This window comes from Leishmania major, chromosome 35, assembly GCF_000002725.2.
Source record: "Leishmania major strain Friedlin complete genome, chromosome 35".
Taxonomy (NCBI): domain Eukaryota; phylum Euglenozoa; class Kinetoplastea; order Trypanosomatida; family Trypanosomatidae; genus Leishmania; species Leishmania major.
In genome coordinates this window covers 1329636-1344481 of record NC_007284.2, presented here as the reverse complement: position 1 = coordinate 1344481, position 14846 = coordinate 1329636, and the positions used below count along the sequence as shown (strand labels likewise).

The 14846-nt window shown below is 58.5% G+C and overlaps 6 protein-coding genes and 3 non-coding genes across 9 annotated transcripts; all 9 read left to right on the top strand.

Annotated features, from left to right (window-relative positions):
* Positions 1-355: 355 nt before the first annotated feature.
* Positions 356-922, top strand: LMJF_35_3290 (putative 60S ribosomal subunit protein L31; the record flags this gene model as incomplete). Its single annotated transcript, XM_003722675.1, has 1 exon — positions 356-922. The coding sequence occupies one exon, from the start codon at positions 356-358 to the stop codon at positions 920-922; it is 567 nt and encodes a 188-aa protein (XP_003722723.1).
* Positions 923-1867: 945 nt separating this feature from the next.
* Positions 1868-2434, top strand: LMJF_35_3280 (putative 60S ribosomal subunit protein L31; the record flags this gene model as incomplete). The annotated part of the gene is made up of 1 exon (XM_003722674.1): positions 1868-2434. The coding sequence occupies one exon, from the start codon at positions 1868-1870 to the stop codon at positions 2432-2434; it is 567 nt and encodes a 188-aa protein (XP_003722722.1).
* Positions 2435-3275: 841 nt separating this feature from the next.
* Positions 3276-3845, top strand: LMJF_35_3270 (conserved hypothetical protein; the record flags this gene model as incomplete). The annotated part of the gene is made up of 1 exon (XM_003722673.1): positions 3276-3845. One exon carries the CDS (start codon positions 3276-3278, stop codon positions 3843-3845), a length of 570 nt encoding a protein of 189 aa, XP_003722721.1.
* A 912-nt stretch (positions 3846-4757) lies between these two features.
* LMJF_35_3260 (Peroxin 19) lies at positions 4758-5687 on the top strand (the record flags this gene model as incomplete). Its single annotated transcript, XM_003722672.1, has 1 exon — positions 4758-5687. The coding sequence occupies one exon, from the start codon at positions 4758-4760 to the stop codon at positions 5685-5687; it is 930 nt and encodes a 309-aa protein (XP_003722720.1).
* A 1444-nt stretch (positions 5688-7131) lies between these two features.
* Positions 7132-8226, top strand: LMJF_35_3250 (putative replication factor C, subunit 3; the record flags this gene model as incomplete). The annotated part of the gene is made up of 1 exon (XM_003722671.1): positions 7132-8226. The coding sequence occupies one exon, from the start codon at positions 7132-7134 to the stop codon at positions 8224-8226; it is 1095 nt and encodes a 364-aa protein (XP_003722719.1).
* Positions 8227-9621: 1395 nt separating this feature from the next.
* On the top strand, positions 9622-12024 carry LMJF_35_3240 (conserved hypothetical protein; the record flags this gene model as incomplete). The annotated part of the gene is made up of 1 exon (XM_003722670.1): positions 9622-12024. One exon carries the CDS (start codon positions 9622-9624, stop codon positions 12022-12024), a length of 2403 nt encoding a protein of 800 aa, XP_003722718.1.
* A 1929-nt stretch (positions 12025-13953) lies between these two features.
* Positions 13954-14035, top strand: LM35Cs2C1.1. Its single transcript, XR_002461148.1, has one exon. It is a non-coding gene; the product is annotated as a C/D snoRNA (small nucleolar RNA).
* Positions 14036-14092: 57 nt separating this feature from the next.
* On the top strand, positions 14093-14178 carry LM35Cs2C2.1. Its single transcript, XR_002461137.1, has one exon. It is a non-coding gene; the product is annotated as a C/D snoRNA (small nucleolar RNA).
* Positions 14179-14442: 264 nt separating this feature from the next.
* Positions 14443-14590, top strand: LM35Cs2C3.1. Its single transcript, XR_002461117.1, has one exon. It is a non-coding gene; the product is annotated as a C/D snoRNA (small nucleolar RNA).
* Positions 14591-14846: the final 256 nt, after the last annotated feature.

The following is a 14846-nucleotide window of genomic DNA, read 5'->3' as shown; positions in this document are numbered from 1 at the left end:
CGGTACAGCGGAGACGCGGCGTGTGTGCTGAGGGAGGCTATCGATGCTGCTGGCTCAAGGCATCCTCACGTTCCTATCCCATTGACAAGAGAAGAATAGACTCGTGGCAGTGCATGCCCTCCTTCGTACCTTCTCTATGTAATCTCACACTCACCCTCCTCTTCTGTATAAAACTGACGACGACGACACTTCCCGCGGGTTTGGCATCGTCTCTTTCCAACGCGACAACTACTCTTGCCCCCCCCCCCCAAATATGTATATATATATATATATATAACACCCACTGTCGTACACGCCAAACGCGAAAACGCACGCGCTGTCTTTAGAAACCGAGTCATCACGTAAACTCGTAGCAATGACGCGCGCTGGTATGAAGGGCAAGGTGCTCGGCAAGGAGAAGAAGGCTGCCATCATCGATGCCCGCAAGAAGGCCGCGGAGAGCCGCAAGAACCGCGATGACAAGCGCTGGAAGCGCGTGCTTGCGAACATGGACGAGGAGAAGCGCAAGAAGTTCCACGGCGTCGGCAACACGGCGAAGAACTCGCGCGTGCGCGGTGCGACCCGCGCGTCCCTGCTCAAGCGCACTGGCCGCAAGCCCGACGCTGTGAGCATGGAGGCGACGATCCACCTGTCGAAGCTGCTGAAGAAGAAGACCTTCTCGAAGCGCGCTCCGCTGGCGATCAAGCGCATCAAGGCGTTTGTGGGCCGTCTGATGAAGACGAAGGACAACCGCATTGACGCGTCGCTGAACACGTACATCTGGCACAAGGGCGTGAAGGGCGTCCCTGGCCGCGTGCGTGTGCTGATCCAGCGCAAGTCGGAGACGACGGAGGGCAACAAGCACAAGCACTTCTACACGGTCATCTCCAACGTGCCGGTTGCGTCCTTCAAGGGCCTGACCACGAAGACGGTGGAGCAGTAATCGTGCGCGTCTGTCCTCAGCGTCTCGGCGTTATGCGTGTGTTCGGTTTCGTTTTGAATCCGTTTCTCTTTCTCTCTTTTCTGTCGTTTTACGCTTGTTTTGTTTGGGTTTCAGCGAGGATGTGCTCTACAGGGGTGACACCCCTGCGGTGTGTGTGTGTGTGTGTACGCTTATGCGAGGCGTGCACCTTGTTCAGTGAGCGTCTCTTACGATGTGTCCTCCCATTTGCCCATGCCGCACAGAGAGACACGCCTACACGGGTCCCTCATGAAGCTTCTGTAGGCACAACGTGCGCTGTTATTATGCTCTTCCCTTCCCTAAAGAAATATTACAGGTCTGACACCCGCCAAGGCGGAGGGCGGGCGAGAGGGACCGCAGGTCAGCGCGAGCGCTTGCCCAGCCTTCCATCCTCCCTCCCCCATTTTCCCTGGTCGCTTCACCGAGAGGAGCGGATGCGCGCAGCAAGGGCAGCGACCAGCGAGGTCGGGGACCAAGAAGAGCGCGATGGCGCTTTCGTTGGCGGTTGCGTCCGTGTCGAGGGCGGATGAGACGAACCTCCTTCTCTTTTGCTCAGGCAGGAAGAGCCTCAGTGAACGAAGAAGCCTTTCGGGCCGCGTAGCCGCTTCCGCGAGCTGTTCGAGCTCCGCTGGTGTGTGCTATGAAGACGTGCCGCTTAACCTGCAGAGCCCGTCTTCCACTGCGTCGCCATTGGCAATGATTGTTCGTCCCTCCCGCTCTACACTTATCCCCGGTCACCGTTTTCCCCTTAACCCTTCTTGTACGTGCCGCTGGCTTCATTGCTCCCTCTCTTGGTGGCTCGATGTGCACGCCTTTGGCGTTGGCGTGCTCAAACACATGCGCACGTACACATACACCCTCTCTTTCCCCACATGCACGAAACAACTCTTTTCCCCCAGCAGCATTGTGTGTGTGTGTGATTCAATCATGACGCGCGCTGGTATGAAGGGCAAGGTGCTCGGCAAGGAGAAGAAGGCTGCCATCATCGATGCCCGCAAGAAGGCCGCGGAGAGCCGCAAGAACCGCGATGACAAGCGCTGGAAGCGCGTGCTTGCGAACATGGACGAGGAGAAGCGCAAGAAGTTCCACGGCGTCGGCAACACGGCGAAGAACTCGCGCGTGCGCGGTGCGACCCGCGCGTCCCTGCTCAAGCGCACTGGCCGCAAGCCCGACGCTGTGAGCATGGAGGCGACGATCCACCTGTCGAAGCTGCTGAAGAAGAAGACCTTCTCGAAGCGCGCTCCGCTGGCGATCAAGCGCATCAAGGCGTTTGTGGGCCGTCTGATGAAGACGAAGGACAACCGCATTGACGCGTCGCTGAACACGTACATCTGGCACAAGGGCGTGAAGGGCGTCCCTGGCCGCGTGCGTGTGCTGATCCAGCGCAAGTCGGAGACGACGGAGGGCAACAAGCACAAGCACTTCTACACGGTCATCTCCAACGTGCCGGTTGCGTCCTTCAAGGGCCTGACCACGAAGACGGTGGAGCAGTAATCGTGCGCGTCTTTTCACAGGCACCTGCAGTGATCTCCGCTGACGCTGCAGTTATTTGCTCGATCTTTTTCGTTTCGGTTACGTTTGGTTTTGTCATTTTTGAAAAAAAAAGCGAACACCGGCAAACTAACAGCGACACACCCACACACATCAAAAAATCGCGAAGGGACGAAGGCGACGCCTCCTGCGCGGCGCCCCACTGCTCCGATGGGACTCTCTCTTCTTCGCACAGGCCACATGTCCGAGTGCTGCGTAAAGCCCCGTGGCGCGTTACGCGAGTGACAAGAGCCGAGGCGGAGAAGGGTGCTGCGGACTGCACTGTAGATGCTGTCAGCGAAGATGAAGGGGATGCCGTTGTGCCAGCGCAGGTGTTTCGGGCGTCGTTAGCCACTCGCCGCCATGCTGCTCTTTGCGCGTTGGCCCAGGGAGGAAGAAGAATTCAAGCCGCACGTACAAAGCGGTGGTGCCTCCGTCCTAAGGCACCGAGTTGCGGGCTGTGTCCGTCTCTCTCTCCCTCCCTTCCTCTCCGTTTTTTCCTATTCCCGCATGCCTTTTCATGTCGAATACGCCTTTTTCTTGTGTTGCTATCCTCCATTACACTCACTTCCCCACCATACGGTATGTGTCTCTTCTCTTGATACTCGGATGCGGACGCGCGTGCCGTCCTCAATGGCCGTGTGTGCATCTGCTTTCCTTCTCTGCCCCTCATTGGACACCTGCACTTGTTGGACCCTCGTGCTTTCTAGTGCACTTTTCCAGGAGCGTGTACCGTTTTAGCCTTGCTGCTATCCCACGTTCGAGTCGGCACCGTTCCTGCTAGTTCGAGGACACCCTTGCCCACATGGCGACCGAAGTGGTGGAGGAGGAGGAGTGGCAGGACGGCGTGGACGACTTCTTCGCCGACTTCTCGTTAGCTGCCTCCAATGAAAAGTCGACGCGACGCAAGAATGCCGAGGCCCATCATGCCAGCGTTGCTCAGTCGCAGAAAAAGGCGGAGCGGAGGGAGGCCGACCGCGGCGAGTCGGCCGAGGAAGCCCGCCGACGCATTACCGCGGCGGTGATTAGTCGCGCGACCGCAAAGGAACTGGAAAGAGCGGCGCGGAATGCCAAGCAGCACCATAAGATGTCTCATAAGAATTGCGACACCGGCGCTTCGTCTGTCAAGTCGGGACTCTCTTCCTTTTCTTTATCCGAGCAGCATCACGGCTCATCGACTGCAGCGTCGTTTTCGCCTTCCTTGAAAGGGCACGACTCGACCGCCCATCAAGTAGAGGCAGAGCCCTCGAGCTCGCGTCTTGGCAAGAAACGCCAGAAGATCGACGCCAAGTTTGCCCGAAAAACGGCACGCAAGGAGGCGGCGAAGGAGCACCGTATCAAGTATCGCCGCGTCTTACACAAGCAGCATCGCTGACCCGAGAGTGGCCACGTGGGTGAGTTCGTTGCAAGGTTGCTGCAATCACTCATCTACTTACGGCGCTGCCGTCTGCCTCGCGCTCTCTTGCGAGCTGGAGGAGGCATTTGAGGCGGTGGGATCGAGTGGGCCGTTTGCCAGGTCGGTATCTCTCTTCCTCTCTGACATTTACCTTCACATGTGCTCGCGCAATGTAACCAAAGCCGCGCAAAGGTGCAAGGGAGCCCTTCGGTTCTCAAGCAGAGCGGTATCCGGATGCCGCATTGCGCGGAAACAGAGTTTTTTCGAAGCCTCATCGCATTTCCGCACGGCGGCAATGATTTTTTTTTTGTGTGTTTGTTTGGCGCGTGGCGCTCGCTACATGTGCGCGTGCGTGTGCATAAGTGGCGTACTCGCGATTGATAAGAGAAGGACGCGAGAGGTTTTGGGGGAGGGGGCAAGGACCGCGTTTCTGCCCGGAGCCGAGCCCATCCTCTCCGCATCGATACAGCGGACGTCTTTCTCCTTTTCTCTCCTCTGGATGCGATCGCCGTCCTCTCCTCTCGCCATTCGTATCGTTTTCCCGGTCTCCACTCACTCCTCCTCCATGCCCCCCTCCCCCTCCCCAAGACGTGGTCAAAGACACAACACACACACACACATATGTGTATATATGTGCGCGCGTCAAGGACTGATTCGCACAGTTGGAACCGAGTACCAAAGATCATTATCATCTGCTCTTCTCTCACGGATTCGCGAGGTACATCTGTACGCTAGTATATGCGTTTTGTGGGAAGGGATGAACGAAGGTGAATCACCACGCGTTTCTCCCATCATTGCAACACAACGCCCGCACATCCCCTGAAGCGACGAGCTAAGGACCACGTCCCCTTGAAGGACGCCCCACTACTCGCTGTCGATTTTAGCTGAAAAATGTCCGATGGCGACCTCGACGCGCTTCTTGACGAGGCGATGGATATGGTCGACGAGCAGGAGCGCAAGCATGAGGAGGAGGTTCGCGTGCGGGACGCGAAGTTGGAGGACGATCTGCAAAAGGCTCTGGATGAGTCATCTGGCGCAGCCGGCGGCGACGCCGACATGATGAAGATGTTCATGTCCATGCTCGGCGGCGCCGGCTCTGACGACGCGTCTCTCGACAGCTTCAAGAAAAGTGTCATGACAATGGTTTCCTCGCTGGAGGAGGAGGAGAATTTGGGCGATGAGGACAAGGAAAACCTGCAACGAGTCAAGGAGCTGGTGCGCGTGATGGAGGAGGAGGACATCGGCAAGGCAAACGACTTACTGGAGCAGATGAAGCAGGAAGGCAAGCTTCCCGACCGCAATAACGTCGGTGACGCTGAGATTGATGAAGCGTCGCGGCGGTGCATGGAGATGCTGCAGCAGCTCTCCAGCGCCACGCAGGGAGGTCACTTGGACCCAGCCGCGACGCCGGGAGCGGCTTCGTCATCCTCGGCTGCAGCAGCAGCGGCGCCGGCTGGCAACGGCGCCGAAATTCCCGCCGAGGTAGATCGTGCAACGGAGGCCATGGCATCGGCCTTGATTTCCACGCTAGCGGATCCTCAGTTTGTGGAACCCATAAAGCTTATGCGAGACTCGTACGGACCATACATGGACGCTCACCGCAGCGAGCTGTCGCAGGAGGACTGTGAGCGCTACGACCGCCAACGGGCCAAGGCGCAGGAGATCTGTGACTTACTGCAGAACCCCATCTCTGGCGCAGAAGATCCCCGGCTCATACAGCTGCTGGAACTCATGAACAAGTACTCGGAGCTAGGTGATCCGCCACGCAATCTAGTGGAGTACGCGCCGAAGAATCGCCAGGAAATCGAAGAGTGCCAATGACACGACGGCGTACATCAAGGGCATCTTCGAAGGAAGAGAAGGAGGGGGAGGGGAGCAAACGAAAAACAAACAAAAAAAAACGGAACGTGGCGTTGCCCTCCGTGTGCGGCGGCGCCTTTTCCCCGGTCTGCGGCTGCTGGCTCCTGCGTCGGTGCACCACGCCTATTTTCAGTGCTGAACGGCCGAGGTGCGAGGAGATCGCCTGAAACGACACCGTCTCTGCTCCTTTCTCTGGTTGGTTTCCGACGCCCTGTGGGCGTGTTTTTGGATTGCTACGATACTGCCTGGCGTCCTTGTGCATCAGCCGCACATGCCAGATGTTTTAAACGAAAGGTGGGAAAGACGCTGCTTAGTGGCGGACGGCGTATGTGCGCCCACCACGTTATCATCGGCGCTGGCGAAGTGACGTCGAAAAGCGTGGCGTTGCTCAGCATGTGTGTTGTCGTTACTTTATAGACGCGTCTGAGTCTTTGTATGCTTCAGTAAATTGTTGCTGTGTGGCGCGTGTAGCGATCGTTTCTATTTGTCCGGCTTATTTTTCTCGCCCCCTCCCCCTCCCCCACTGGTGACCTCGTCGCCGCACCTTCTCTACGCTGCGTCCTCTCTTTCTCTTACCTGTTCCTCTAAGAAATAGCACACACAAAAAAAAGAACATTAGCTTCAGCTAAGGTGAGTCGGAGGAGGAGGGGGAGGAACACTTGCGCATGTGCAAGGCTATTCATAGGTGGTGTCGACTACCGAAACAGGAAAAGCAAAGGAAGGAAGATCGAGGGAGGTGTAGATCGCACCGTTGCTCTTGCGGTACTCGCGCTGTTTTTCTGTGCACCAGCTACTCTGGTCTGCGCAACTGGTCAATGTGGATACTTGCATAGCTAGGACCCCAGAGGAGGGTCATGGGGATGTGGGCTGTAGCTAGCAGGCACGTCGGCCATGCCCCGGTGAAAATCTCTCCGCATCCTGTATTTGCGTATTGTGACTTCCTCATCCTGCACCAAGCACTTCCGCATGCCACTCTTCGGCTGTTTCTCTCCGCCTGTTGCCCTCTGCTTCGTTGCGGTCTCCTCGTTTTTTTTTTTGGTAGGGGTCTCTGAGCTTCTTGCGTAGCGCGTCAGCCAGTGGAAGTGAGCATCTGCCGAGAGGGGCTCTTCAGCTCTCTGCGCTATGCATACAGCTGAGAACAGACCATGAAAAGAAAACATCCACACGCAGAGATAGGCACACATCAGCGTCGTCGGTACTCTCTCTGCACGCGATAGAGTCCCTCGCTTTTACTATCATAGAAGCGCACGCCTGGTGCCGTTAGTGGCGCACGAATCGCATCCGCGCGGCAGTATTGTTACTTTTAAGCAGCGAATCTCTCCTGGTGCATCACATCTTTGAGTGTTTGACTTGAGGCTGTCGCGCCCTTTTTTTCTGTTGCTCGTTCTTCCTGCAGACCCTTGCGATGTACGCAGGCAGACAAGGCGAAGAGGCCAAGGCGGCTGCCAGCCATCTGCCATGGGTGGAGAAGTACCGCCCTAGCACGCTGGAGAGCGTCGTTGCACACGAGGACATTCTCAGCACGTTGCGGCACCTCATGGATAGCGGTAACATGCCTCACCTGTTGCTCTACGGTCCGCCTGGTACCGGGAAGACGACCACCATTAAGGCATGCGCGTACTACCTCTATGGTAAGGCTCGAGTGCGCGCGAACGTGCTCGAGATGAACGCGTCCGATGACCGTGGCATCGACGTGGTGCGCCAGCAGACTCGTGAGTTCGCTAGCACCTCCTCCATATTTTCGATGATGGGCACCGGCAGCTCGACTGGCGGTGGAAGCGGCGGCCCGGCGGCAAAGTTCAAGCTTGTGATCCTCGACGAGGCAGATCAGATGTCCCACGATGCCCAGGCCGCGCTGCGTCGCGTTATCGAAAAGTACACCCGCAACGTGCGCTTCTGCATTCTCTGCAACCACATCAACAAAATCATACCCGCCCTGCAGTCTCGGTGCACTCGCTTCCGCTTCGCGCCGGTGAAGAAATCGTCGATGATGCCGCGCCTCCGGTACGTGGCGGAGCAGGAGGGTGTCAAGTATACGACCGACGGGCTGGCGGCCGCGTTCCGCCTCAGCCACGGTGATTTGCGCCGGTGCCTCAACACCATGCAGGCTTCGGCGCTCTCTGCAAATGAGATAACAGAGGAGTCCGTTTATCGAGTCACCGGGAACCCGACCCCTGCCGACGTGACGGCGATCGTGTCGGATATGCTCTCCAGCGACTTCGCGACAAGCTGGGTCAAGGCGGAGGAAAGCGTTGTGCAGAAGGGCATCTCCATGGCGGATCTGACTCGCGAGATCCACCCTGTCATGATGGCGATGGACTTACCGCAGGACTGCAAGTGCTTTCTGCTCATGAAGCTATCCGACCTGGAGTACTACGCGGCAGGCGGGGCGCGCGAGTCAGCCGTGCTTGGTGGGCTGCTAGGGGCGTTTCAGCTCGTCAAAGAGGCCGTGACGCAGCGCAAGCCGATCAAGGATGTCGCTGGAGAGTGCGCTTGCTGACGGGCTGTCCGCCAAAGTTCATACTTGGCGCGCGCGTCCGGCTCTCAGTTTTTTTTTTTGTTTTGCAGCAAGCCAGCCGATAACGTGCTGTATAGAAGCTGATGGAGAGCCGAGAGTCTCTCGCTGCACATACAATGAAAAAGCTTTAACGAACTATTCAAAGAAAAAAAAGAAGGCAACATACAAGCGCCGACTGCGCTGCCGACGTGGCCTACATCGGGTGTGAGGAGCTGTGAAGGGGGCTGAGAAGCAGCATGTGCTTGCGCTTTGCTGTTCTTCTTCCAGTAGTGCAGTGGGCCGCTGCGGAAGCTAGTGCGGGTGACTGGGTGGCTTCTGAGGCACTTTTGCGGAGGTGCAGACGATGCGTGTGTGGCCCTTCGTTCTTCGTTCGCCTAGTGAGGCCGAGCCCTCGAGAATGCCGCACAAGGATAGGCTTCTGCTGCTGCGAAAAGATGAATGGCGAGCTGCTTTGCACTCCGGAAAGCAAATGGTGACCGAGGCCCCTCACCTCCGGATTCTCCCCTCTCTACTTATCACACCCTACGATCCATGTTGTCGAGTGTCCGCCCCACTCGTCACGTCTCTCTTGGCGTATGTTGGCGTCTTCTCTATGTCTCACCTCCTGCGTTTGCATGCACACATCTACAAAAATAGCCTCCGTAGAAGTTCCGCTTGCCTGCGCCCCAACCCAACATCACCCATCCGGCGCTCGTCCGTACCTTCTGCGTGCACCTCGACGCAGGTGCGCTTCACGAGAGTTCCTGTGGACGTCGAGCACGCGGGCGCCTCGTTGGCCCGCATTTGCTTGTTTGCTGTTCGCCCTCGCGTAGCCCATAGAGGGAGGGTACAAGGCAGAGCTGCACGGCAGCACCTCTAACGCGCCGGCTTGCATCTTCGCTGCTTTGCGTTTCTCCCATGGCTTTCAGCAGCAATAGTAGCGACGACGATGCGTGGGTGCCACAGTCGAACCTGCCGGGGCTCACCGCGACTTCTGGGCAAGCCGCGATGCTCGAGGCACGACGCCGCGCGCTGCAGCAGCAGCGGGAGGCGCAGCAGCAAGAGCGGCAATGTCGCCCTCAAGAGGTTGGGCGGGTGACACCGGCAGCTGGCCGCTTGGGTACGAGGCCGCAAGCACCGGCCTCTTCACGAAAAACAGAAAGCTCGCTGCCAGGCGTTTTTGGCAGCTCCGATGATGATGTGGCGCAAAGCGCATCCCCGACCTCTGCGTTTCCAAGCGTGCATTCGCCGCCGACAGCGAAGACGTCGTCCACCGCAGCGCCTGCCGCGGTGCCGCCACCACCTCCATCGCACGAGGTCACGGTGGAGCAGCTGCAGCGGCAGCTTGCAGCCAAGCAGAAGCTTCTGCAGTCCACGAGGGAACGCGAGACGGCGCTGATGGAGAAATGGCGCACCGCAAAGGCGCAGAAGCAGGCTGAAGTAGAGCAACTGAACGGAAAGCTGCGCCGCCTGTGTGCCGCTGTCGAGGACGAAAAGAGCGCTGCCGAGGCAAAAATTCGCGAGTCGCAGGGCGAGCACGAGGCGGCACTGCGGGCGGCGCGTCAAAGCGTAGAGCAGGCTGTGAAGGCGGAGTACCAACCCAAAATCGCGGAGGCACAGCAACAACTGTGCGCCGCAAGAAAAGAGGAGGCGGATCTACGCGAGCTGCTAGAGGAGAAGAGCGGCGACGGCGGTGGTGCGGCAGGGGCGGCCAAGGATGTGGTGAAGACGGCTCTCACGGCGGCCGTCTCGGCCGTTCTGCGCCGGCTCGACGACGTGTTCGAGTCGGAGGAGGCGGAGGGGCTCAAGATGGATGAGTGGAGATCAGAGCTGCAGTCACTCGTGCAGCGCGAGATTCAAACTTCGTTCGCCGTCGGCGTGGAGAGCGAAACCCAGGCCGAGCGAATGGAGTACACACGCTTCTTTGATGACATGCTGGCGTTCTGGCGGTCCGCAGAGGATCAGGAGAGGGAGCGGCTGCTCAAGATGGACGAGTCCTTGCTGATCGACATGCAGGCCATGACGCAGCAGGAATTGAAGCGACTGCAGGACGAAGCGCTCGGCATGGAACGCGTGTACATCGAGTCGCGTGAGGCCTGGGCAGCGGAACATCAGCGGCTTCTCCAACGCGAGTTGGAGGCCACGCTGCAGCGTCAGGAGGCTGAGCTGCAGGAACAGCGTCGGCGACGGCATAGCCTCCACGTAGAGCGCCTCCGTGATGCCGAGGCGCGGCACAAGGACGTTATGGCCAGGGAAGAGGCGCTGCACCAGAAGCAGATGGAGCAGCTCAAGGCTTACTTTGCCCGCGAGGAGGATCTGCGTGCGGAGCAGCAGCGGATCCAGGCGGCTGCACAGGAGGACGTGAAGAAGTCCACGGCGCTCTTGCGTGACATCATGGCAACCGCTGAGGATGCCGCGGCGGCAGTGAAAGCGTATGAGGCGGCGGTGGACGAGGGCCGGCGGTGCGTCGAAGTGGAGTGCGAGGGTCGCTTCAAAGAACAGGCGGAAATGCTGGAGCGCCTCCAGCAGCTGGCGGCGACGCAGTGCAGCAACACCGAGGCGGAGCGCGCTGCACTTGAGGGCTGCGCCTCGCAGTTGCGTCTCGCCTCTCAAAACCTGGACCGTCACCTGCAAGACGAGAGCGCGTGGTTAGCGCAGCAGGAGGCGACGTACAAGCGAAGCAAAGATGAGTGGGAGCGGGAGTACCGCCGATGGCAACACCTTGTGCAGCAGGAGCGCCAGGCCGCCGAGGAGCACTTCCACGAAGCCCTGCTGGCGCTCCAGCAAAGCCTTGGTCTCCTTGACACGGAGGAGCGTGACTTAGCAGTCGAGACCGCTGCGATGCACCGCGGCTTTGGCGATATGGAGGCTCTAGCGCAGAGAGAGATGGAGTCACTTCGGCGGAGAGCGGCGGATGTGCAGAGCCGATCTGTCGCCATAGCGGACGTGCAGGCACAGCTTACCCAGAAGAAAGCGGCTATGGCGGAGGCGAAGCAGCAGCTCGTCCTTGCACAGCAGCGTCTGGAAGATGAGCAAGCCGAGCTCCGGCTTGACGAGGAGAGGCTACGCGACATGGTGGAGGCGGTGCGCGTAGCCCGCTCGCAGGCGGCGCTCCGCTGCTACAACATGGAGCTGCTTCGCACAGCCGATGCTCAACGGCCACGGCAACCGCCTGAGGCAGTGGTAACGACCGCGATAGATTCAGATCGACGCCCACCGATGCGTGATGAGGGGAGAGGCTCTGCACGTCGTCCAGCCTCACATGAGGTGGCAAAGGGTGGCCTGGCAGCTCTTCGTGATGCCGCATCTGCTAAAAACGGAAGGCTGCATCGCGATCCCCATCGACTGCCCAACAGAGTACTTCAGGAGCTGCATGACCAACTAAATGCACTGACGACAGCCACCGGCGGCGGCGTCGGTCGGGATGTCTTCGTGCCAACGATGCGTTGGCCGGACCCCGCACTGCCACGCGCGATGGCGGCGCAACGGACGCGGCAGACACACCCGAGACGGCGCGAGGCGGCCGACGACACTTTTGCCGCCGATGTGCCAGGGCCGCTTTCCTCCCCTCCGCTCCCCGGCCGCCGGCGGCACACGCGTAGCAAAGTGCATATTCGTGCACGGCCGGCAGCCACACCGCAGAAAGGGCGTCCCGCAGACCCGTCGTCGCTGCCGCTCACGTCAGACAACTTGTCTCAGCTGTCCTTGCGCTCCGATGATGAGTGGTCACCGAGTGGCAACACATTCACAAACCTGATCGGCTTTTCCGACCTCGACACGACGTCGCAGTCGATACAGTGAAGTCGAGGACGCGCAGGGTGGCGCGGTGCTTGTGATGCGCCAAAGAGCAATCATCAGCGACGTCTGTGGAAAAGTGGGGAAGGGTGCGGGAAACTCTTGGGGGAAACCCTGCACGCCGTCCACGAGAGCGAGCACGGCAGAGAATACATCTATCCCCATATATATGTAAAGGAGAGAAGGATACCTTCCTCAGTCGTCTTACTTTTCGTTTTCCGCCTTGACACGGTTATAGGGAGTGCATACAGACAGGTGAATCGTGGTATCTCCGAGTCCAGCACCTCACTTTTTCTCGGGAAGCCAGTCTGCCTGCAACCCACCCTCGGGCACGACTGCGGGCTCTTGTTGTCGGTGGATCGACCTGCTCTGGCGCTTTGCGGAAGCGACGCGTGGTCGCGATCACGTTTGTAGCAGCGCAAGAAGAATCGTATCGCCGGCTCCACAACGTGCATGCGCGCTAAAGAGGGCCGCCTACGTCTTCTCTAGTCACGCGCACCGGCTTCTTGGCGTTGCTCGTAAATATATATATATATGTGTGTGTGTGTGCTCTGTTTTCTTACAGATCCATAGATGCGTGTTGTAGGCACTGCCTTGATGATGCACTTCCTCTTCCATCGCTTTACGGCTCGGGGCGGATTGCGGTGAGGCGGACAGCCCACGTCTCCATGGTCCCAGCTTCACCCCACCCTTGGTGTTACTCGGCATTACGTGATCCTTGCGGCGCATGTTCGATCCACAGCTGCTCTCTCGCCCTGATGACCCGCTTTACACATGCTTTTTTTTTGGCGTCGCCGCACCTGAACAGGTGCTGAAACATACCAAAATGTTTTCACGTGTGCCGCAGCACACCTCATGAGCGAGTACGGACGGCAATAGAGTCGTTCTCACGGAGTTGGTCATGCTTGGGGGCTGCGTTTGCTTTCTTGGACACTGCGCGTAATCGCCGTCGCCCCACCACTCCCATAGCTCGCGCCCTCACGGGTCGCTGCTGGTAAGCCTATGATCAGAGTGCTCGTCCGTGTCGGCACGCCTCTGAGGTCGAGACCATCGCCTGTGAATTCCTTGCCTTCTCACTCCGCCGTTCGCATTCCCTCTTCCGCATCTTCTCGTTTTGCTGTTGATTGCAGCGTTCACTGTTTTGAAAGTTATGTAGCCGGAGCTGTGCCGTGCCCGGATAGCGCCAGAATGCCAGGCATTGACTGCTGCTGCTTCACCAGTCGGGGACACACTCCTGCGAGTCGTGCGCACCCGTAGCCCTTCTCCCTTTCTCAGAGCTCTTTGGCTTTCGGCATGAATGAAAGGTGGAGGAGATGTCAAGGTGGAGGGAGAGATGAGGTATAGTGTTAGGTAAAGAGCGAGTTAACATGTGGGCGTGTGAGCGGGTGCATGCGGCGGGGAGTTCTTGACGAGCGCTGCTCATCTATCTCTTTCGATCCTTCTTTGGGGCAGCGAGAGAGAGAGAGCGGGAAGGGCTCTTGTCTCGCAGAGGAGACATAAGCAGAAAATGCATACGCAGCAGAATTAAACACGGATCTGTGGGACGTACTTCAGTGCTGGTGAGATCCGCCTGTGTTTTGCAAGATGAGGGAAGCCGTTCGCTGTACGGGGGAAGGACAGGGTGAAGAGGAGAGGCTGCGAGGTAATGGCGCCGCGGAAGGCAAAACAGTCGTGATCTTGAGCTTGCACCCCATGCTCGGGTGTTTGCTTGTGAATAGAGTGTGTGTGTGTGTGTATGAAGGGGGAGGGGGCGTACGTGCGCACTTCTCCCTCGCCCCCGAGAAAGCCTCCCAAACCGACGCGGAGCGTTTTCGGTTCAGCCCTTGCGAATTTCAGAAACCTGAGGTGTACCGTGGGACATTTGCGTGCGGGAATGCTGCCGCTGCTGCCGTCGTCGATGCGAGAGCTGCGAACGCGCAGAAAAGGGCACGAAAGCGAGCTGATGATGATCAACAAACTTCGTAGGGTAAAATCTGATCACTCCGACCATGACGCTATGGAAGTACTGCACTGAAAGTGCAACCCGCGCCCACATCGCCTCCTTTCGGGGGCGATGTGCTGGGCAAGCGTGGTGCCGTCTGATAGCCGCTGTGTAGTGCCGTATCGCTTGTGAGTGTCATCAATGAATTGTGGATAGTGCCGGAAGTGGTAGGCTGAGGCAAAGAGGCCTGGAGATGGAGCTTGTCGTCGCGGAGGTCGACACGCTGGTGGTTAGAGCTGCTGCCGTTGCTGCTGTCATCGAGCGCAGCTCATCGCTTGCTGCCATCCGTGCCACAGGTGGCGGGGAGAGGGCTACGACGCGCCGGCCAAAAGAGATACGCTTTCTCTTTGCTTTTTTTTTCTTTGCGGGTGATGCGCTTATTGCATGCCACTCACAGCGCTCAATCATGAATAACCCCCTGCCCAACAAAAACCCACACACGCGCACGTGAAGCAGGTAAAATAAGCAACCTGTTTATCGGTGCCGCCCATGTGGTCTATCATCAACTGATGGAATGAACAGGTCTTCAAGCTCTGTAAGAGCCCGCGTCGATGCCCCCCATCATTGCCATTAGCTTGGACTGGCTGACTTGCCTATCTTGCTTGCTCGATCGACACCACGCACTCGCCCATTGTAGTTCTCTCCCTCTTTTGCGCTGTTTCTGGCACCTCTCCACGGCGCACACGCTACACCGCGCCTCGCCTCACCAGTTCCTAGCCTGCCAACGCCCCCGCTCTTCACCTTGTCTTCTTCAGAGTTCAGCCTTTATTCCACCGGCACACTTGCCCATTCACAGCAACCCCTCCCCCTCAGACGAGGCCTTTGTGCACACGGAAGCGTTCAGATC